The 25243-nt window shown below is 33.8% G+C and overlaps 1 protein-coding gene across 1 annotated transcript in view; it reads left to right on the top strand.

Moving 5' to 3' along the window:
• Window positions 1–25243, top strand: part of RAVER2 (ribonucleoprotein, PTB binding 2) — an 85641-nt gene that overhangs the window by 28038 nt on the left and 32360 nt on the right. Inside the window, exons 5-9 of the mRNA XM_025983263.2 lie at window positions 4956–5082; window positions 12912–12994; window positions 15588–15692; window positions 15854–15965; window positions 17823–18085. Of these exons, the coding sequence (XP_025839048.2) occupies window positions 4956–5082; window positions 12912–12994; window positions 15588–15692; window positions 15854–15965; window positions 17823–18085 (690 nt within the window). The remainder of the gene's footprint in view (window positions 1–4955; window positions 5083–12911; window positions 12995–15587; window positions 15693–15853; window positions 15966–17822; window positions 18086–25243) is intronic.

The raw sequence follows: 25243 nt of genomic DNA, 5'->3' as shown, positions 1-25243 counted from the left end.
CTATTCAGTCTTATTCCTTGGTCTCTTTAAGAGACTCCACTCTCCTCAATTCCACCCCACCATTCTTTTTTTCTGCTTAACTGTTCCTTCCTCTTCTTCTTTTTCCCTAAAGGCTGATATCAGTAGATGTGTGTGACTTGCAAGCACATGTTTTTGAACCATTTGCCCTCAGCACTAAATTGGTATTTCCAAATGATTGTTAAACATCCCACCTTCATGTTCTATAAGTAGTTCAGTTTCAGCATTTCTAAAAGAAAACTATCTTTTCTCTGGAACTTGTTTTTCTGTGTTCTGTGGTGTTGGATTGGATTTGCTGAGTTTATAATTCTGAATCCATCTCATCACCTGCTTCTGCACCAGGGCACTGTGTTCCCTTGGAGAAGAACACATAGGTGGCTAGATGTCACTAAAAATGTGTGACATACATGTATAATTCTGTGTTCTGTATATGGCACCAGTTCCCTCTGTTACTAACTCTAATTGATTTTTTTCCAATGCATTGTTTGATTTGATTGGATAATTTATTTTGCATTTTGCATGTATCTTTTCGAATTAGTGTGTTTGTATCCTTTGAATAAATACCCAGTAGAAGAATTACTTTGATAAGGTAATAGGTAATACTATTTTTAATTTCTTGAGGAACCTCCATACTGTTTTCCACAGTGTCTGTCCTTATCTTTATAATATCCTCATTTTTTTCTTTTGGTTTACTCTTTCTCCTCTGTCTTTATTGATATTAATATTTAGTACTTTTGTTTTCAATCTATATTGTTTTCTGATTAACATATTTAAAGCAGGTATCCTTTTAACTAATGCTATACATATGTATCATAAATTTTATTTTGCTTTTTAAGTTTAGATTCTACTTAACATACAGTGTTATATTAATTTCAGGTATACAATATAGTGATTCAACAACTCTATACAATGTGTCATAAATTTTACATTATGTTTCAAATTGTTTTATGATTTCCTTTTAAATTTAAAGCTTAATTACTTTTGTTTTCATCGTTCAGTTTTTATCCACTTAGGAATTTTAAACACCTATTCTTCTAACACAGATCTGTAATGTATTGCCTTGTGATCAGAGAGTCTAGTCTCTAATGTTGATTTGGGGGAGGGGACCCTGGGGCTGCATTTTGTTTCAGTATGTGGTACTTTCTGTGAATGTGCTATGTGTGCTCAAAAACAATCCAAACTCCATGTTTGTGGGTTATAAAGTTAATATATGAATGTATGTGTGTATAAATACTAGTTTGAGCTTATTAATTGTGACTCAAATCTTCCCTGCCTTCGCTTATTTTTTTTGTCTGTTTGGTCTGTCGATGTGTGAGAGGAATGTATTAGAAGTTAGGTGTAATGGTTGAGTTTTCTTTTTCTCCTTATTATGTTAGTTGTTTCTCCATAGATAGATAAATAAGTATAGGTATTATTATTAGGTGCATGTTTGTTTGTAGTCCTATTGATTATTTTACCCCTATATGTGTTTTTCTGATGTTAGAGTTGCTACTTCAACTTTCTTTTAGTTTATATTTGCCATCTGTTTATTACCAGCCTTTCTGTACATTTGAAGTATGTGTCTTATAGGTAACATGTTGTTCTAAAAACGTGTTTTAAGGGGTGCCTGGGTGGCTCATTGGCTAAGCGTCTGCCTTCAGCTCAAGTCATGATACCAAGGTCTTAAGATCGAGCCCCACATCAGGCTCCCTGCTCAGTGGGGAGCCTGCTTCTCCTCCCACTCCTCCTGCTTTTACTCTCTCTCACTTAAATAAATAAATAAAATCTTTAAAAAATAAAAACAGGTTTTTAAAAATAAAATTTAAAAAAATCTGTAATTGGTACATTTAGACTACTTAGATAATGTAGTGATGTTTATTCTCTTATAACATGTTTTCTTTTAACTGTCCCTTTTTTCTTTAATTTTTATTTCTTATCTATTGTTGGATAACTAAGAATTTTCTTCAAGTGTGGGTTGTCCTGGAGAGCAGGTGAAAGTAGGTAAGCATCTCTGGGACAGGAAAAAAGAAACCCCTCAGACAGCAAATCTGAATGTGCCTCCCTTAATGTCACCCCTTTAACAGGGAAAATTAAATGGAATTCTGCATTTTCCATCTGAAGATGGCAGTTTGAGAATTAAACTGGTGGAGTGCACACCATTGCAGCAGTGATGTACTTGATAACTAGGTTGTACCGACTGACCTTTGGAGTCTCAGCTCGTCCATTTCCTATGAATTCTTCTCTAGAGAGGCGGGGAGCCATGTCTTGTACCTCTTGGCATTCCTCCTCAGCATCAATTGTACTCTTAGACTAGATACCAAATGTTTGTTAAATGAGGTTTTTAAGTTATCTGAGGCTCCTAAGATCAGGAAGCAATCAGAGGGCTGAGATTTTGTGGCTGAGAAAAAAAAAAAAAAAAGCCATAGAAAGGTAACTACTTAAAAAAAAGAAAAGAAAAAAATTCTTCTTCCCATTTGAGAGTAGTATGTTTTGTCTTTAGCCTACTGGTAATTGCCACTAACTTATTGGCACCCCTAGATTTCTCAGTATCCCTTTCTTCCCATTTAACTCATTCTTATCTCCATCCTACTTCCTCCTTCCTACTCCACCTACCACCATATTGGTGTTTACATTTTAATTTTAGGATTGCCTTAAGTATTTTTTCCCCCATAGTACTGGATTTTGTATGCAAGTCCGAAATTACCTATGACATAACATACTTTTATTTGCACCTACCATGTAATATTGTCTTGCATTTACTGTATCTTATGTCTCATTTTCAGAGAAGGAATTAATGTGGTAAAAACTTTTGAGAATTTGTATAGTTGGGAATATTTTTATTTCTTTCACATATTTAGATAATAGCTGAGTATAAAAATATTGTAGATACAAAGTTCTTCCTTTGACACTTTGAAAATACTAACTTGTTGCCTTTTTAAATCCAATGTTGATGCTTTGAGGGAGAAGGTGGCATTAATTCTATTCTTGTTCCTTTGGAAATATGTTCTTTCTCACTGGAAGCTTTTAGCATTTTTTCTTTGGCTTTGAAGTTCTTAAGTTTCATACTAAAAAATGCGATTAGGTATGTTTTTTCCTTATACATCATCTTCGGAACATCATAACCCCTTTCATTCCATGTTCTTAAATTTTTCTTTAATAATGAGAAATTCTCAGCCATTATTTCTTCAAAGGTCCTCTTTTTTCTTCTTCAGGGACTCCTATTTTATACAGGTTGACACTTCTAACTTCTTTATCACCTTACTTTTTCTGTTTTGTGTTTCTTATTTCCATGTTTTGTTTTGTTTATTTGCATTTTCCACTTCTTTATCCTTTGCCAGTGTCTTCTGAGAGCTTTCTTTGAACTGATCTTTTAAGTCATTGTTTTGTTTTTCAGCCACACATGTTCTACTATTTATCTGTTCAAGCATGGGATGGAGGTTAAGAATAATGCTCTGTAACAGTTTCTTCAGTTTCTTTGTCTATAGAATGGTGATAATTATTGTACCAATTTTATAGAGTTGTTTTGGAGAACTACATGATCTAACCCATGTGAAGTGCATAGAATGATGCCAAGTATGTGGAGAAGGCTGCTTTTTTCTTTCTTTTTTTTAATGTTTATGTTTTTCAGACCCAGTATTTCTAATTAGTTATTCTTTGTAACTGCTTGTCCTTGATTCACGTTACAAATAAACATTTTATAAGGGTATCTATTATGTTACTATGTAGTGTTCTTATTATTTCCTATCCATTAATTCTGGTTCATCCCTTACAGGTGGTTCAGTTATTTACTTATGATTTTTAATGGCTACATTCTCCAGATGTCTAGCTGTGTTCTGTGAATAGGTTTTTCCCTGGGAGGGTTTCAGCTTCCTTATATATGAGTATTTAGGGGTTGGGGAGTAAAGGATGGACAGGAGAGAGCGAAAGCTTGTCCATTTTAGCTGGGGTTTAGTGAATGCAGATGGGGAGCCAGGGCAGAGAACTCCTCCTTTACTATCTGTCCTAACCACAGCCCCTTTCCTGCCCCAACCAGGCAACCCTGCACCTGGGGGAAACTGGTAATTCAGTGGTCCTGCGGCTGTCACTACACTGGTTTCCCTTCTAGTGCTGGCCAGGAAGACCCTCATTACAGCTGCATGAGTAAAAAGCTCTTCCCCAAACTGGCTGTAGGTGCAGGCTCTCTCCTGCTTCCAGTTCAGGCCTGCCTCCACACTGAGACCTGCTGCCACCTCTCTCTCTGGGGATTTCTCTCAGACTTTGTGTCTGATTCTCAGATTTGTCACCCTGTCCCTCTCATTTTCACAGTATCTGGGTTTAATGAGGGATTCCAATTGTATTGTCAGTTCTCAATTTTTTTCATGACTAAAAGTTCATATTCATAGTTTTTTTTATAACTGTATATTAATATTCTCATCTATCAAGTCGGTTTTTGAAACTGAAAACAATTCCATGTTTTTAGGAGGTTACCTAGTCACATGTGTGTGAATTCACTTCAGCCTTGTCTCGAAGATTAAGTTAATGAAGACTTTTATTATAAGAAAGTTTTTGTTTGTAAGGCAACCCACATTATTATGCTCTAGATGAACATTCTATAGTAAGGCTCTTCTGTAGTATTGACAGTGTGTCAACAAGTTATCTCCCCATTAATAAATTCAGATTCCCTTGGCATCTTTCTACTGGTATTGTGTGAAGAGATTTATCTTACTAAACTATTAGTCCTCTTAAAGCCAATGTGTATTTCACTGAGACATTTTATGAGGATTTCAGTATATGCTGTATAGTAGAATATCTTAACATTTTAATTAGGAATTGTGGTAGGATAATATACAAAAATGTTTCATATAAAGCAATTTGCATTTATCATAAAAAAGATGAGAACTTCTGGAAGAAAGCCTTTAAAATGTCCTCTTTTGTGCTTTTCCTTGTTGTAATATTTTTTATTTCTGTATTTATTGAAGATGCACAGTAATCAAAAAGGCTTACTTCCAGAGCCAAACCCTGTACAAATTATGAAAAGTTTAAACAATCCTGCCATGTTACAAGTTCTTCTGCAACCCCAGCTCTGCGGGCGAGCTGTTAAACCAGGTAAGCACCACGAAAACAGATTAAATATAGAATGTTGGCAAGAAGTCAAATTGTGCTGTTTTACATGAAAAACACATTTAAATTATTCCAAAAATATTTTTCTAGGACTTGCCAATGACTTTTAATTGATGGTCTGAGATGATAATATGTTTTCACTATTTCTTAAACATTTTTACTTATTTTTATTTAAATTTAATTTGCCAACATAAAGTATAACACCCAGGGCTTATCATCTCGCGTGCCCTCCTTGATGTGTTTTCACTATTTTTGGTACAGTCTGCTTCTGTGTTTCCTAATTTCTTTTCAGTAAATGTTGAATATTCAAACCAGTTTAGCTCCTAGTTGACAGGAATTTAAAGACCAGATTAAAAAAACTAATAATAATAAAGACCAGATAATTAACACACTATGTTATTATGGACTGTACAAACAAAGGATGTGATACCTTCCCATGTAATATTTTTAGCAGAATTACTTTGTTCAAAAGTGTTAAAGGCAAAAAAAAAAAAAAAGTGTTAAAGGTATGTCTCCTCTTTCCTTTTCTGTTGAAAAATTGTTTCACTTTGTAGAAAATGTCAAAAATAATATGGAAATCTTTATAAAATTGGTATATATTAAATATCTACCTATTTAGTATTCTTCCTCTGATAAGAGTCTATCTTTTGAGATGCACAACTATACATACATAAAATGTATATTTTAACATTATGAAGAAGTGAATTTTTCAGTGCTAAGATTTAGAGTAAAAATGTTTACATATACCTATTGTTTCAACCCCAAGTGGTCTAATACCAACTAGTAGTCTGCAATTTACACCTAGCACTAACCACTGAGGGTTAGCACAGACCCTACAAGTTAAGGGCTTGGTCACCTGTTGGTCCAAAAAAAACCACCAACAAAGAGTTCAAGATAGCAGTTCCCAGCTTTTTCAAATATGAAGCATTTTTTAACCAATCCATTTTTTAATTTTTAAATCCTTGACATTACAGAACTAAACTGCTCCTACTTCACACACCAGCTACAAGTTCAGGGGATATCCAAACCACCTGTATTTCTGATCAACTGGCTATAAATTAGGGGGTTCCTACCACCTCAGATTTGATGATTTGCTAGAACAACTCGTAGAACTTAGGAAAGCCCTGTACTAAATGATTACAGATTTATTATAAAGGCTACAAGTCAGAAATGACCAAGTGAAGGTATCCTTACAGCTAGGTCTAGGAGGGTCCTGAATGCAGAGCTCTTATGCTTTTGTTCCATGGAAACCGAGCACATTACCCTCCCAGCACATCTGTGTATTCACCAACCAGGGATCTCCATGGAATTAAATTTGGCATCCAGAGTTTTACTGGAGTTTCATTATGTAAGCGTAATGGACTGTTATTAAACTGAACCTCTACTTTCTCTCCTCTCCTTGGAGATCAGGAAGTCTGGCTGATATCACATGACTCAATGCCCCAGCCCTCTAATCACATGGTTGGTGTTTCTGGCATTGACTCATCCCATGGAAGGGCCCACCTTGAGTCACCTTGTTAGCATAAGAAAGACACTCCTGTCACTCAGAAAATTCTAATGATTTAGAGGTTTTCCTTCCAGGAACCAGGGACAAAGACCAGTCAAATTTTTTATTATACAACAATATTCATAGTAAGTATATCTATAACCATCAATTATTTGTGTGTAAGAAGCAGTGTTAGAGGTTTTCTGGCTCAGTCTATTACATAATCAGATATCTCTTCTACAGTTTTAATGGTATAGAGAATTGTTTTCATGTCTTGACTATTCAAAGCATAAGAAGCTCATTATTTCCCAAGGCAACCTGTTCCTTAGTTTGACAAATTTAATAACTAGGTTTTTAAAAAATATTAGATGATAAACCCTATAATTGTAGTGACATTCTAGTTCTTCCTCTGGAGAAATAAGGAATAAGTCTATTGCTTCTTCCATCAGAAAAGACTTCTAATATTTGAAGACCACTACCATGAAACCGTAGTCTTTTTTTTTTTTTTAAGATTTTATTTATTTATTCATGAAAGACGGAGAGAGGCAGAGACACAGGTAGAGAGAGAAACAGGCTCCATGCCAGGAGCCCAATGTGGGACTCGATCCCAGAACCCCAGGATCACGCCCTGGGCCAAAGGCAGGCGCTCGGGCATCCCTGAGCCACCCGGGCATCCCTTTAGTCATTTTTTTCTTTTCCCTGTCTTCTGTTCTCCAGGTCAGTGGTCTTTTTAAAATTTATTTTTTGACTATGTAGCACTATCATTAAAGTAAATTTTAAGCAGAGCACCAATATATACACTATATGTATCAACTATATGTCAGTTATATAGATGCACCCTTGTTGACCTATATATTAAGAAGTGATACAGCTTATATTTTATTAAAAGATAAAAGTAAACATGAACGAAACTTCTAGTATTTTTTTCTGTACCTCATTAACTTCTTTGGAGATTACAGTTTTATATTTGACTTTCCAAAATATGTCCTAAGATATGCTCTCTAGTTTCCCTAGCTAGTTGTCCTCTTGTAGATATTAGCCTAGGTTTTCTGGGTTGTCCAGAAATATGGTGTACACAGAAATCCTGTAAATGGTTTTTGATCAACACAGAATGCAGTGGGATTTCTTTCCTATGATCATTATATTTCTGTTAATGCAGTCTGAGATTGTATTAGTGTTTAGGAAGCATATCATGCTCTTGGGTCTTTTTAGAAAGTATTGGCCACACCTTTGGACTCTAGGCTCTCTTCAGTAACTCCTCTCCAGTATTACTTTTTTTCTTTTCTTTTCATCTAAGAATTTATATTCTTTCCTCTGCTTTTCTACTCAGATTGATGTATGACCATAGAGATTATGCTTATTTTAGTACTAGTTTTACAGTTGTAAAGATATTCCACTGTTACACTGATGGAGAAATTATTTTGCCAAGCATGGCTTTTTGTTTGTGTGGAGTGGCTAGGGATGACATCTACCTCATGTGAACATATCCAAAGCTTCTGGAGGATGTTTGGAAAGTTGCTTGGTCTTCAGGAAAGACAAAGTGTCTTGTTAATAATAAGTTCTAGATTTCCTTCACTATGTCCTTTAGATCTTAACTCTATCCCTTACTATACTTTGAGCTCCTCACAGAGAGTTCTGAGCTAGCTAAGAATGATAATTCCTCATGTTTATATTAAATGTAGTATATATGTTTATACTCTTTAAAAATTTTTTTTCACATAACTCACATATATTTACTTGTTTATAGTTTGTCCCACTAGAATGTAAGTTCCATATTTGCAAAGATTTATGTCTTGTTCATCTCCTGCACCTAAAGCAGCACCATTATTTATAATGGAAGGGACTTAAGTGTTTGTTTACAGGTTAATCCCCTTCCTCTACATCTCTGTCCCACAACTCACACATACCTGGTCTGGTCTGTAAATTCCTAACGACTCTTGTCTGCCTTTTTTATTTAATTTGTACCCCTCCGTCAGATTGACTTTCTTTCCAGGCCCAATTGGGTTATGTTACTCTAACCATACTGACTTTTTTCTTCAGTCCAGACCTTTTAACTACCTTCAAAAATATAATAGTGTAAATATTCTAAATTTCTTTCTTTATGTGTATTTCCATTTAAAATTTTAAGTCATGTGCATTTAGTTGTAGTTTAAATTATACTTTTTAACAGCTTTGTTGAGGTATAATTGCATTTTAATTGGCCCATATTTAGAGTCTAAAAAATGAGACATTCTGACATGTATAAAATTGTAAGTATACATAAATCTTGACATATGTATACACTCATATATATATATATATCACCATAATCAAAATAATGAACATATTTATTACTCAGTTTCTTTTTGACTGTTTGTAATCTCCTTCTTTCCCATCCCCAGGAAACTACTGATTTGATTTCTGTCCCTATAGCTTGTATTTTCTAGAAATTTCTATAAATGGAAGCACACAGTATGTAGTATTTGGCTTCTTTTCACTCAGCTTTTTGAGACTCCTTTATGTTGCTGCATGTATCAATAATTTTTTTCTTTTTAATGAGGAGTAGTATTCCACAATTTCCATGTTCATTGACTTGCTGATGAACGTTTAAGTTATTTCTAGTTTGGGATTATTACAAATAAAATTTCTGTGAACATTTGTGTACTAGTCCTTATATAGGTTTATGCTTTTATTTCTCTCTGGTAAATTAGTTGTGGAATGGCTGGGACATATGTTAGATGTATGTTTAAGTTATAGGAAACCCTGCCAACTGTTTTCCAGTGTGGTTCAACCACTTTACATTCTTACCCATCACTGTCCAAGGCTCCAATGTGCTTAGTCTTCTCACCAACACTTGATGTGTCAGTGCTTTAATTTTAGCCTTTCTGTTGGGTGTATAGTGCTAGCTCACTGATTTTGAGTAATCCTTTCAACTAATGATTTTTGAACATCTTTTAATATGCTAATTTAGCCATCTTTATATATTTCCATTATATCTTTTTAAATATCTTGCACATTTTAAAACTGAGTTATCTTTTTCTTATTAAGTTGTAAGTGGAAAAAAAAAAAGTTGTAAATGTTCTTTATTCTAGATGCAAGTCTGCTGTTGTATATATGGATCTGCAAATTTTTTTTCACTCTGTAAGTTGTCCTTGATTAACAATAACTTGTGAAAAACAACATTATTTTGGCAAAGCCCAATTTATTATTTTTCTGTTATAATTTGTATATCGTTTGTCAGATTTAAGATGCCAATTTTTTTTTAAGATGCCAAATTTAAGGTCGTTAAGATGCTCTCTTATATTAGAGAAGTGCTATAATTTTACCTTTTATATTTAGATCTATGATTCATTTTTTTCTATGATTCATTTTGAGTTAATTTTTGTTTATGGTGTGTAGTAAAGTTCCAGATTTTTTTTTCTTTTTTTACAGTTGTTCCAGCATCACTTGTTTAAAAAGATTATCCTTTTTCCATTGAATTACCTTTGAAGTTCACTATATATGTATGGCTCTATCTGTGGATTCTCCATTCTATTCCATTGATCTAAATGTCTTGTCTTTATCTCAATACTACTTTGTCTTGATAGATGTAGCTTTATAATAAGCCCTGAAGTCAGTGTAAGTCCTCCAACTTTATTCTTTTTCTATTTGTTGTGCCTCGTCTATGTCCTTTGTATATAAATTTCGGAATCAGCCTGCCAATTTCTGTGACAAATGTCAGTAATTTGGTTGGGATTTTGTTGAATTTATCTACTAATTTGGACAGAATTGACAATTCTGAGGTTGAGCCATACATACGGTATATTTCTCTATTTAAGTTTTTTTAAATTTGTCACAGCAGTAGTTTATAGTTTTCAGGGCACAAATCTTTCACATATTTTGTGAGATTTACCCATAGTATTCTATATTTCTTGATATGATTTTAAATAGTATTACTTTAAATTTCAATTTTGAATTTCTTGTTGCCAGGATATACAAGTACAACTGATTTTGTATATATCTTATCTTGCAACTTAGCTTACTATTTCTTGTAGGTTTTTGTTCTTAAGATTTTCTATATAGACAATAATGTGACCCACAGAGAAACACAATTTTCCAATATGTGTGCCTTTTATGTCTTTTTCTTGCCTTACTGCAATAGACAGAAATTCCAGCATAATTTATGCATTAACCTAGGGAGAGTGGACATTTTTACTTTGTTTCTGATCTTAAGGAGAGAGCATTCATTCTTTTATTATTATGTCAGCTTTAGCTTTTTCACAGATTTTCTTTTTCAAGCTGGGAACTTTGCCTTCTATTTCTTTATTGCAGAGAAATTTTGTCATGGTAATTGCTGAAATGTATCCAGGCATTTTCTCCATTAACTGATATGATCATATGTGTTTTTTGTTTTTGTTTGGTCTGCTAGCATGATGAATTACATTGATTTTTCAATATAAAACCAAACTTTTATTCCTAGGGTAAGCCTCACTTGATCATGACGTATATAATCCTCTGTATGTATTGTTAAGTGTTGTTCAAGCTTCTTGAGGAGGGAAGGATGGGGCACAGTGGGAGACCTAGCCAAGAACTAAGGGCAGTTAGATGTGAGACTGTAGACATTTTCAGAGTGTTTTGATTCCAGTGGTTGTTGTTTTAGACTTTTAGACTGGGAAACAACCGTATTCATTAAAAGCTGTGAAAAAAGAGTAACAACATCCAGTGACTAACTGAAAAAAGATAAGAGGTGGTGTTGAAATTTCTAATCATAATTGTGGATTTGTCTACTTTTTCAGTTGTAGAAATTTTTGCCTTCTATATTTTGAAGCTCTGTTATTTGAAGTACATTTGAGATTGTTGTATCCTCTTGATGAATTGACCCCTTTATCATTATGAAATACCTATATTTATCCTTCTTGCCTAATAAACAGTCTGTCTTTATAAACAACTCATGCTAATGATCTAATCTTCCTACTACCAGTCATGAAATGGAGTCATTCTAAAGAAAGCACGTTTTAATGGTCAGTTTTCCAAAGATGAAATGGACTCATTTAGCAAGTAATAAAACTTGAAATCCACTTTTGAAAACATGGGATAAACTTGTAGAGAGGTTATATATTATAATACTTGAATATTTTTGATCATTGGATTATATGCTTTTTAAAAATATGTCTTTCCCTCCCTCTCTCCCTTCCTTCCTTCCTTCCTTCCTTCCTTCCTTCCTTCCTTCCTTCCTTCCTTCCTCCTTTCCTCCCTCCCTTCCTTCCTTCCTTCCTTCCTTCCTTCCTTCCTTCCTTCCTTCCTTCCTTCCTTCCTTCTTTTAAAGAAGACAACACAATTCTTTATTTTTTTAAGTAAGCTCTACACCCACCGTGGGGCTTAAACTCACAACCCAGAGATCAAGAGTCACATGAGTCACATGTTCTACCAACTGAGCCAGCCAGTCACCCCAAAATTAAATGCGTTTTGAAGGGCTTCCTCTGACCATTTCCAGTTACTTTATAATAATTAGGTGAAATTACTTCATATATTTTTTATCTCATGGTTCTTTTGTCTATATACTGTTTATTCTGAAAACATCCTCCCCCTGCCTTTTTAAAAGATTTATTTATTTATTAGAGAGAGAGAGAGAGAGAGAGCACACACATGCAGGAGAGGGCCTAAGAGGGAAAGAAACTAAGCAGACTCTGTGCTGAGGAGAGCTGAACACAGGGCCTCTATCTCACCACCCTGGGATTGTGACCTGAGCTGAAACCAAGAGTCAGAAGCTTGACCGCACCACTCAGGTGCCCCTATTCTGAAAACATCTCTTTTGATATATACTGTGGTATTTGTACTTAGGCAAACTTGATAAAAAGTGTAGTTGCCATTTATTCTTTTTATCACTTATATACAGCATTGTTTCTTTTATTTTTAATGTAAATAGTTTTCTGTACATATATTCCCTTCTTAAATGGATTGGAAGCTTTTCAAGGGAAAAGGTTGTCTTGTCCTTCACTCCCTCATCCCCCAACTCCCTGCCAAAATATTCCAAACACCTAACAAAACTACTGAGCAAATAAAATGGCTTCGGTTAGTATTATACTCACTAAAAGATGAAATTAGTTTTGTTGCTCTAAGCCCCAGAGAAAAGACAGGCTAGGTGTGGTGTTTTATTATTATGATAGAAGGTGTTGGAATTTTAAATCGAATTCTAGGTTTGAATCACAGGGAAGGGAGCTTGCCACTTTTTGTGCAATGACAAGGTCAGTATATCATTGAACTTTGGATGAATTTGTTAAGCTTAAAAATATGTATTTACTTGCCGTTTATGGAGTTTGTTTTTATCATCTCATAAAGTTTAATTTTTACTTTTATTTTCTTAAATCAGTTCTTGGAACACCTCACAGCTTGCCCCATCTGATGAACCCATCCATCTCCCCGGCGTTTTTGCATTTGAATAAAGCACATCAGGTATATAAATAGCATTGAGTACTGACATAAAAACTTGGAGTGACTCATTTGTTCATAAAGTTTAAAATTCTCAAAAATTAAACAACTATTTTGTTTTTTAAGCAAATCCTTACTAATAACTATAGCTACGTGAAAGCATGAGTACATGAGATCAAATTAAGTTCATCAAAGCAGTATAGTTCTATCTATTGATTTCTGCTTATAGGGTATTAAGAAGGGAAGGAGGTGTATTTTGTGGCATATTTTCCTACAAATAAGTGGTTAAAAACAAGTCTTATGTGGTCTTAATTCAAAGCATTTATAGAAAGAGAAAAAAATGAATATGAACTCTTAATTCTTGAAATTTAATCTGTATAGAAATAACTCATGTAGGAATAAAAAATATTTTTCTTTTTTTCAGATAAATATTTTTAAATGTATTTGTATATATAAATGTATTATTGAGGATAAACAGGGCTTATGAATTTCAGTGCTGCTGAAGGCTGTATCTGTGTAGGAGTCAAATTACAAGTGCAACCTAATGCATAATAGATGATTGATGGAGATTGAGTGAATGAACATCTAGTCCTAAATGCAGCTTTTTAAGGGAAAGGCTTATCTTTTATTTAGTTTTCATTCTTAGAATCTAACATAGGATCTTGTACATTATAGGATTATATATATATATATATATATATATATATATATATATATATAGGTTGTATATATATACATATATATATGTATAATCATATATACAGGGTTATATATTAATCATATATACAGGGTTATATATATATATAGGTTATATATATAGGTATATATAATCATATATATATGTAGGGTTATATATATATAGGTTATATATAGGTATATATATATAGTGTTATATATATAGGTTATATATATATAGGTTATATACATAGGTATATATAATCATATATATATAGGTATATATAGGTATATATAATCACATATATATATAGGTATATATAATCATATATATATATACCTATATACCTATATATATATATAGGTATATATAATCATATATATACCTATATACCTATATATATATAGGTATATATAATCATATATATACACCTATATATATATATATAGGTTATATATATAGGTATATATAATCATATATATCTGTAGGGTTATATATATATAGGTTATATATATAGGTATATATAGGTTATATATATATAGGTTATATATATAGGTTATATATATAGGTATATATAATCATATATACAGGGTTATTTATATATATATATAGGTATATATAATCATATATACAGGGTTATATATATATAGGTTATATATATATAGGTTATATATATAGGTATATATAATCATATATACAGGGTTATATATATGTAGAGTTATATATATATAGGTTATATATATACATATATATGTATAATCTTGTACATTATAGGGTTATATATATATATATATTTAAGATTCTATTTATTTATTTGAGAAAACAGAGGGAGAGCTCTCTGCTGAGCAGAGAACTCAATGTGGGGCTCAGTCCTAGGACCCTGAGATCATGACCTGAGCCAAAGGCAGATGCCCAGCCAATTGAGCTACCTAGGCACCCCCATTATAGGGTCTTTATTCCTTCATTTATTCAACATATTTTATTGAGAATCTAATGTGTACCGGATACTCTGCTAGTCATTGAAGCTATAGCATTAAAAGAAAATTAATAGTCCTTGTTCTTCAAGAATTTCAAAAACTATAAGAAACAAGTGTTAATAACAGTAAGTTATGAAGAGTGACGTGAGAGAGGAGTTCAGAGTATTGACAATATTTTCTTTATTTTAGAACTAAGACTAGAATGTTTAATTTTGCCCAGAAGACCTATCCAAGCTGGCCTCTCCTGCCTCTCCTGCTTGTTGAGTATCACCATCCCAGCAACAGTAGCCTGCTTTTGGTCCTCAGAGGACCTTGATCTCTTCTCCTTAGGTCTTTGCTCCTCTGTTATTTCTTCTGCCTGGCGTGCTCTCACCCCAACACAACCTAAGTCCATAAATTTTACCTACTTACTCCTCCATAGCCTTCAGATATCTGTACCAGAGTTCTTTCCTTGGGGAAACTTTCCCTGAATTTACCAGTCTAAATCAAATCCCCAACTATTCTCATAGCTCCTGTATTTTTCCTTCATATCCTCATCACCATTTGTAATTATGCTTTTGCAATTAATTAATGTCTCCCTTTCCCAGGCGCCTCTAAGATCTGTGAGGGCAGATCTTATTTTGTATTTCTCACTATATAGCACAGTGTCTGGCACATAGAGAGTGCCCAATAAATATTTGTTGGATGATTAAATGAATAAATAAATGATTGAATGCTGCTGACATTAAAGCCAAAAAGGGATGAGGGGAGGAAGAATGATGAAAAGAAAAAAGGAGAGGATGTAGAGTTAGTTTCATGACTACATGATCACATCTTGTATATTAAGAGTTAATTAGCATTGCCTGAAGTGGGAAAGTGGCATATTAAGAAGCTGTTGCTTTTGCTCTGAACTTGAAAATGAATTGGGTTCTATAACAAGTAGCTTTCAAAGTTAAACTAACTTAATGCTTTATCATTTTCACAGAGCGCAGTTATGGGTAATACTTCCAATTTATTCCTTCAGAATCTTTCTCATGTACCACTGGCGCAGCAACAATTAATGAAATTTGAAAATATTCATACTAATAATGTAAGTATGGAATAATTTTTTTTCTTTTAACTGAATTCATTCCTTTTCTATATTCAGGCTGCTGGTCAGATTGTTGATGAATTACCACATGTGTAGCCTTTTCATTAGATGATATCCTGCTGCCATGGGCAGAAATCTTCATTTCTTTTTTTCTTTTGCAGAAACCAGGCTTACTTGGAGATCCCCCCGCCATGGTACTTCACACCACAGTGGGGATCGGGTCAGCACTTCCTTTGAATACAGAGTTGGGTCACCATGGAGAAGCACATAAAAGTAAATGACATGCATTTACTGAAGACTCAGTATACAGTCAGACATGAGATTTAAAGATGGTTTACCTATATTCTACTTTTGTTTACAGAAAGGTCAAATTTGAGCTCTATTCAGCCATTTAAAATTTTAAAAGCCCTCTTGGCTTTTCTACTTTTAATATTAGAAAACTATTGATAAGTTATTGATGGACTTGCTTCCATGCCAAGATCACACTTTCCTTGTCTGATGTGCTTTAATATTTGATGAAGGTTCACAGCAGCATGGGGCAAAGACATAGCACTCTTTGAGACTCATATGCTGCCCACTGGGCTGACAACATATTACCTAGATATCTGTTTAATTTTTGCCTGAATAAGAAGCCTTACTATTAAAGAAATATGTGGTATTTTGATGTAAACGTTATTTATTTGATTATAATGTTTTTTAAATGTGACCCCCAAACTAGTAGAAGAAAAATAACGTGTATACTCTGTGCTTCTGAAAAGATGACAAATTTAAACAAAACAATGATTTTTTAGAAAAACAAGAGCATGTGGTATACCAAGATTTCTTACTTGAATGCGATGTTGAAAGGCACTTTCAGTTTGAAGTGTAATTGAAATTGTTTGAAGTGATTATGCTGGGAAAAGAGAAGGGCCACCAGTAATTAAAAAAGAAAAGTTGTTAAATATGGGTAGCAGATTTAGCTTCTATGTAAAACCGATGAGTCAATGATCCAATGAATCAATCAGTTCTGTTGACTGTTAGAATTGACTGCATGAATGTTGAGCTAGTATACAGATGTAGAAATTTTATGGTATGTTGGGACCTGTTCAAAAAATTAAATTTTGTATCACTAAAAGTTTATACATATGTTAATTATTTGTGTTGGATTAAATAGTAAGCTATTTGCTTTAGCATGCACTGCTTTAAGGAAATTGAAAATTCAGCATGCAGATAAATACATTGCTAAAAGAAGCTAAGTATCCACCTCTATTTAGTACTAGAAATAATTTAAGAAATTTATGTAGTGAATTTGTAAAACATAAATTTGACTTAGTTATCAAAATTAGCTCTTTTGATTTTGAACTATAGATTTTTTAAAAAAGTGGAATGGTTCAGAATTTTCCTATTAAAACTTTCATTTCTTCCAGAATTTCTTATTTCCTACAAATAAAAAAGTAAAACTTTGATGTGTTAAATTTGGTGCCTATCTATTCACAAATATTAATGTTTTGTAAACCAGCGATGTGATATTTAAAACCATCTCTTTAGGTTTTAAAAAAAAGTCTTGATTTTTGTAGCATTTATGGAGTTCTTTGTATAAATGCTACAACCCATGGCCAGTTGCACGCTACCCATGGGAAGACATTGAATTCAGGAGCTGGGAAAAGATACACACCGTTGGTTATTATAAACCAGCGCAAGTCAGCTGATCAAGTTTACTGTTGGATTTAACTTTATTAAAATGCCAAAGTATTTTTTTAACTGAAGACTTATTTAATTATTCCCTTCAAATATGGAAGCAAACTAGTGATTGAGCATAAAAAGGAATGTACCTAAGTGCCAAAAAGTATATATATTTTGCTCTCAAATTCTAAAATATACAATTAAAATTTGGAATTAAAAAATATCCTTGAGATTATCCTAGAAGTTGTTGAAAATAGGAAAAGCATGACTACTATTCTAGGTTTTTGTTTTCCCATATAGAAACCTACTGCTTTACAACCACTAACTTCACCTTTTAAGTTTAACTATTCTCTGATAGATACAAAATAGGTGTCTCCACATTTCCCCCGTAAGTTAACAAAACCACAAGGACTGTTGTGAATAGCTCTTGTCTAACCAAAAGCTTCTTGAATTTGTGGTTCACTACAGCATCTAATCTGATTCCAACTCAAACAACTTTAACAGCTGGAATGGGAATATTGCCATTCTTCCCAAATCAGCACATTGCTGGACAAGCTGGGCACGGGAATACTCAGGAGAAACAGCCAGCCTCGGTGGGGAAAGCAGAAGGAAATTTCTCAGGGTCACAGGCTTATCTTCAGAGCTTTCCAAACCTTACTGTTGGAAGCTTGCTGACAGGACACCATAAGCAACAGCAAAGTCAGCCGAGAGGCACAGAGATAAGTTCAGGGGTAAGAACTCTGTGTGTGTGTGTGTGTGTGTGTGTGTGTATACATGTGTACTTGTGTATATTACATGTGTGTAGATGCTATGCAGGAATATATATGTATGTTCTTTTATAAACATCATAAATGAAATTATTCTGATTCTAGAAGATTCTAATTTGGGGGCTATTTTACAAGTAGAATAATTTATGAAATATAAAGAATCTTAACTATTTTTTAAATTTCAAAGAAAATAAAGTGTGTATGGATTACAAACTAGATAATTGATATATGTTAATGATATGATTTTTTCATAGTGTGCATTTACTTCTCAATATAGAAGAAAGTATTGCACTCTTTAAAAAAAACCTGTTATTATAAGCAAACAGAACTCCATCTTTTCATAAATGATGCCAGCTAATGGTTGGGACTATGCTTCATTACTTACAATTTGTAAATAAAATCATTTTAATTTGAGTAAAATGGGTTTTTAAAAATCTGTTACTGTAAAATACATATAAATTATTTATTATAGATATTTGCTTTTCTGCAAAGTTTGAGATACTAAAAAACTTGATTTAAAAAAATATTATTTATTTGAGAGAGAGAGAGAGTAAGCAAATGAGCATGAGTGGGAGGTGTGGATGGACAGAAAAGGGGCAGAGTGATTGGAAAAAGGAGAAGCAGACTCCCTGCTGAACAGAGAGCCCACCACAACTCAGTGCTCAATCCCAGGACCCTGGAATCATGACTTGAGTCGAGGGCAGACTGACTAAGTCACCCAGGTGCCCAATGCTTGATTATTTTAGAAATTAAATATAAACTGAGTTCAAAATTTTCTGGCTTAGAAAAGCTTAAGAGTATCATTAATACTTATCTAGTTATATGCTATTATATGAGACTTTCTAAGTTAATAGTGATCTTCAAAATAATGTTTTTTTACTTTAAAGGTATATTGTATAACTAAGTAGGGTGTTACTTTAATATTGGAAGGCAGAACCAATTTTTATCTTAAAAATGTCAAAGTCATTTATTAAACTCTGGTCTACTCAAAAGAATCTTCTGTTTTAATTCTGGAAGATTTTACCCAATTATGTTATTGGTTCTTAGACCAGTGACATTTGTAAATGTTATAATTGATAGGTAGAATAAAGTACATTTAGTTTTTATTCATACCCTGAAATACTATTTGGTTTGTATGTGGTATAAGACTCATGTTATAAGTAGCATGTGAGGAAAAAAATTCATGTAGTTGGCTGTATTCAAATGTCAAAATAATAATAATATTGAATTTGAAGGAGGTTTCATTGTCAGCAAGTCATAGCAGCAGGTATAGATAGAATGGTATCTACCATAGTTCATTGAGAAAGCTAAGGCAATTCTTCTAGAATAAATTTTAAAAATTTATCTGCAGTATTAATTTCTTGGGTTATTGAGGGAACTTAAACACATAGAACTCCTGTATGAATATACTGTGTCTTTTTGCACAGAAAGCACCAGATTTTTGGGAAAGCTTGATTTGAGGTGATTCACATAATGAGCAGAGTCTCAGGAAGAAAACAACCAAAGTGGCCCAGGGCCTGGAAAACAAGTTCTTTGGAAAGAACTGAGGGATATGGATACATGTAACTCAGAAAGGGAGGATCAGCTGGATATATATTAAAAAATGTATATACTCTCAGGCTAGTTACATGGTATTTTGTGTTTCACCAGTAGTCACAGCTAGTCCAATAAGTATGACATACAATAAAGCAAATTTAGGCTTAATATAACAAACAACAGTCAAAGCTTTCCAACAAAGAAAAAGCTGAAACAATTAAGTGGACCCCAGGTGAGCATTGGTACAGATTGTTGTAGAAATAATTCCTCTTTCTGACAATAGGAATTTGGACCAGGTACTCTTCAAAGTAGGTTTCCAAGATTTTTGACTTTGCTGAACATAATTGGTTTAATTTGGTTTTAGATTTTTAGACCTACATTTAAAAAAATTTTTTATTAAGGTATAATAGATATATAGCATTATATTAGGTTCGAGGATATTACATAAAGATTTGACATTTGAATGTATTACAAAATGATCATCACAATAAGTCTAGTTAACATCCATTACCATACATAGTTATCATTTTTTTTCTTGTGATGACAACTTCTAAGATCTACTCTCTCAGCTACTTTCAAATACGACATGGTATTAACTATTGTTGCTGTGCTGTACATCCCCATGATTTATTTATTTCATAACTGGAAGTTTATACCTGTATCTATGAACTTGGTTTGGGGGGCAGCGAGGTTTGCTTATACATAGGAGTGAGATTATATGGTATTTGTTTTTCTCTAACTTTTTTCATGTAGCATAACGCCCTCAAGGGCTAACCATGTTATCACAAACAGCAAGATTTTCTTCTTTCTTAAGGCTGATTATATACACACATTTTCTTTATTCATCCATCAAAGAACACTGATGTTTTTGTATCTTGGCTGTTGGGAATAGTGCTACAATATGCACCATCTCTTTGAGATAGAGATTTCATTCCCTGTGAATATATTCATAAATCACTGAATCATATGGTAGTTCTATTTTTCATTATTTTAGGAACTTTGATACTGTTCCCTATTATGGCTATATCCTTTTTCTTCCATTGAGTAGATTGTGTTTTCCTTTTGTTGATGGTTTCCTTTGCTGTATGGAAACTTTTTAGTTTGATGTAGTCTCAGTTGTTTACTTTTGTTTTTGTTGCCTATACTTTTGGTGTCATGCCCAAAAAATCATTGCTAAGACTGATGTCAAAAAGCTTTTCCCCTATATTTTCTTCTAGGGGTTTTATGGCTTCAGTTACTACATTTAAGTCTTCGATCCAATTTGAGTGAATTCTGATGTATGATGTAAGATCATGATCCAGTCTCATTTTTTTAGTGTGTGGATGTCCAATTTTTCCAACACCATTTATTAAAGAGACTATCCTTTCCCCATTGTGGATTCTTGACTCCCTTGTCAAGGATTTGTTGGCCACATACATGTTTGTTTAATTCTAAGCTGTCTATCTCATTTGGTCATGGTGTACAGTCTTTTAATGTATTGTTAAACTCTGATTGCTTGGGATCCCTGGGTGGCGCAGCGGTTTGGCGCCTGCCTTTGGCCCAGGGCGCGATCCTGGAGACCCGGGATCGAATCCCACATCGGGCTCCCGGTGCATGGAGCCTGCTTCTCCCTCTGCCTGTATCTCTGCCTCTCTCTCTCTCACTGTGTGCCTATCATAAATAAATTTTAAAAATTAAAAAAAAAAAACTCTGATTGCTAGTATTTTGTTGAAGTTTTTGCATCTATGTTTATCAGGGATACTGGCCTGTAATTTTATTTTCTTGTAGTGTTCTTGTCTAGCTTTGGTATGAAGGTAATGCTGGCTTCATTAAATAAATTAGGAAGTATTCCCTCCTCTTCAATTTTTTTGGAAGAGTTTCAGGAGAAATGGCATTAATTTTTTTAAAAGATTTATTTATTCATGATAGAGAGAGAGAGAGAGGCAGAGACACAGGCAGAGGGAGAAGCAGGCTCCATGCTGGGAGCCTGATGCGGGACTCGATCCCAGGACTCCAGGATTGCGCCCTGGGCCAAAGGCAGACACCAAACTGCTGAGCCACCCAGGGATCCTCCAATTTTTTTTTTTTTTTTTAATGTCTGGTAGAATTCACCAGTGAAGCCACCTGGTCCTGATATTTTCATTGTTAGGAGGTTTAGGATTACTCGTTACCCCATTATTGGTCTGATAAGATTTTCTATTTCTTTATGATTTGGTTTTGGTAGGTTGTAAGTTTCGAGAAATTTACCCATTTTTTTTTCTGGATCATCCAGTTTCTTGGCATATATTTCTTGGTAATAGTCTCAGGATCTTCTATATTTCTGTGCTATCAGTTTTAATGTCTCCTCTTGCATTTGTAACTATTCGAGTCCTCTCTCTTTCTTTTGGTTAGTCTATTTAAAAGTTTCTCTATTTTATCTCTTCAAAACCCCAACAGTTTCATGGATCTTCCCAGTCTCTTTTATTTCTGTTCTAATCTTTATTATTTTCTGCCTAATTGTGGGCTGGGTTTGTTCTTTTTCTAGTTCATTGATGTGTAACGTTTGAGATCTTTTTTTCTTCATGTAGGCATCGCTATAAACTTCCCTCTTAGAACTACTTTTGCTGTATTCCGTAAGTTTTGGTATCTATACTTTCCATTTTCATTGGTCTCAAGATACTTTTTAACTTCTCTTCTTCTTGGAGCTAGTCATTATTCAGGAGTGTATTGTTTAATTTCTGTATATCTGTGAATTTTCCAGTTTCCCTCCTGTTACTGATTTCTAGTTTCATACTATTGTGGTCAGAACAAGACTTGATATTATTTCAGTATCCTGAAATTTGTTCTGACTTGTTTAGTGGCCCAACATATCTGTTTATTCTTTGTCTGTCTGTGTCTCTTTTTCTTTCTTTCTGCTTCTGCTTCTGGTGTCAGACCCAAAAAAGCATTGGTAAATTCAATATTATGAAGCATTCCACCTAAGCTTTTAAGAGTTTTATAATTTTATGTCTTGCATTTATGTCTTTAATCTTTGAATTAATTTTTGTATATGGTATAAAGTGAGGATCCACTTTATTATTTCACATGCAATATCCAGATTTCCCAGCACTTTAGTGAAAAGACTGTCCTTTCCCCATTGAATAATCTTGACACTTTTGTCAAAAATCATTTAACCAAAAAAAAAAATCATTTAACCATATATGTAGAGACTTACTTCTGGGTTTTCTATTCTATTCCATTTGTCTGTATGTCTGTCTTTATGCTAGTACTACCCTGTTGAGATTAGTGTAGCTTTGTAATAAGCTTGAAATCACAAAGTATGAGCCTTCCATTCATGTTCTTATTTTTCACCTTATTTTCAACCTTGTTTTGACTATTTGGGGTCCCTTGAAACTCCATATGAATTTTAGTGTGGATTTTTCTTTTCCTGCAAAAAAAAAAAAGTGGAATCTTGATAAGGACTATATTGAATCTCTCAGTCACTCTGGTTAATATCGACATTTTAACAGTACATCTTCTAATCCGTGAACATAGGATGTCTTTCCATTTATTTATGTCTCTTATTCTAGCAGTGCTCAAAAAAATTTGGGGCGGGGGGAGACGCCTGGGTGGCTCAGTGGTTGGGCATCTGCCTTTGGCTCAAGGCATGATTCCAGAGTCCTGGGATCGAGTCCTGCTTTGGGCTCCCTGTAGGGAGCCTGCTTTTCCCTCTGCCTATGTCTCTGCCTCTCTCTCTCTCTCTCTCTCTCTGTCTCTCATGAATAAATAAAATCTCTAAAAGTAATAAAACATTTTTTAAAAATTAATTAATTTATTTTGGAGAGAGAGCTGGCAGGGGGAGGCAGATGGAGAAGGAAAGAGAGAATCTCAAGCAGACGCCATGCTGAGGGCAGAGCTCCACACGGGGCTCGATCCTAGGACCCCAAGATCATGACCTGGGATGAAATCAAGAGTTGGATGTTTAACCAACTGAGCCACCCAGGTACCCCTGTTTTTAAAATTTTTAATATTTAATACAGTATGTTCAAAATGTTACTTTAAAATGCGATATATACTAAACTATTAAGATATTTTATATTCTTTGGTACTGTTTGAGATTTAGTATATATTTTACATTCTGCATACATCTCAGTTTAAACTATCCACATTTCTTATGCTCGGTAGTCATGTGTAGCTAGTAGCTACCATGTTGGACAGTGCAGTTTTAGATATATCATGGCTTAATCCCTCACTTTATTGAGATTTCACTTTCAGCCATGTTGTATAGTTTTTAGTGAACAAGTAGTTTTATTCCTTGCTTCAGTTAATTCTTAAGTATTTTTTCTTTTTGACTATTGCAAATGGAATTGTTTTCTTAATTTTCTTTTTTGATTGTTCATTGTTAATGTGTAGAAATGCAACTGATTTTCATATGTTGATTTCATATCCTGCAACTTTGCTGAATTCATTTATTCTAATAGTTTCTGTCTGTGTATGTGTAATATTTAGGGTTTTCATGCTTCTGCAAGCAGAAATCACTTTCTTCTTCTACTCTAGTTTGGATGTCTTTTATTTCTTTTTTCTACTTAATTGCTCTGACTAGAACTTCCAATATTATGTTAAATAGAAGTGTGAAAGCAGACAGTTTTGTCTTGTTCTTGATGTTAGAGGAAAAAATTTCAGTCTTTCACTATTGAGTATGATGTTGAGCTTTCTTTTTTTTTTTTTTTTTTTTTTTTTTTTTTTTTTTTGATGTTGAGCTTTCATATATAACTTTTGTTATATTAAGGTAGCTTTCTTCTATTCCTACTTTCCTGGGTGTGTTTGAATTTTATTTTTTGATTTTTCTTTTTTTAAAAGATTTTATTTATTTGGCACATAGAGAGCACAAGCAGGAGGAGCTGCAGCAGGAGAGGGAGAAGCAGGCTCCCTACTGAGCAGGGAGCCTGATGCAGGACTCCATACCAGGACCCTGGGATCATGACCCTTAGCTGAATACAGATGCTTAACCAACCAAGTGACCCAGGCACCCTGAATTTTTTTAAGTATGTATGTATGTATGTATGTATCTATCTATCTATCTATCTATCTATCTATCTATCTATCTATCTAATCTATCTATCTATGAGAGCACACAAGCAGGAAGAGCAGCAGAAGGGGAGGGAGAAGCAGGCCCCCATCAGCAGGGAGCTGATGTGTGGGGCTCAATTCCAGGACCCTGAGATCATGAACTGAGCTGAAGGCGGATGCTTAACCAACTGAGCTACCTAGGTGCCCTGCATGTATTGAATTTTAATCATGGAAGCATGTTGAATTTTGTCTAATGGAGGTGATTATGTGCTTTTTTTCTCCATTCTGTTAATGTAGTATTTTATGTTGAATGATTTTTGTATGTTAAATCATCCTTGCATTCTAGGAATAAATCCCAGTTGGTTATGGTGCATAATCCTTTTAATAATCTACTGAATTTGTTTTGCTAGTGTTTTGTTGGTGGTTTTAGCACCAATATTTATAAGGTGTACTGGTCTGTAGTTCTCTTTCCTTTTGGTGTCTATCTGGCTTTAGTACCAGGACAATGCTGGAAGTATTCTCCATCAGTCTTGTGGAAGAGTTTGAGAAGAATTGGTGTTAGTTTTTCTTTAAATTTTG

The sequence above is a fragment of the Vulpes vulpes genome, chromosome 12 (genome assembly GCF_048418805.1).
Source record: "Vulpes vulpes isolate BD-2025 chromosome 12, VulVul3, whole genome shotgun sequence".
Lineage (NCBI taxonomy): Eukaryota > Metazoa > Chordata > Mammalia > Carnivora > Canidae > Vulpes > Vulpes vulpes.
This window is presented reverse-complemented; position numbering and strand designations above follow the sequence as displayed.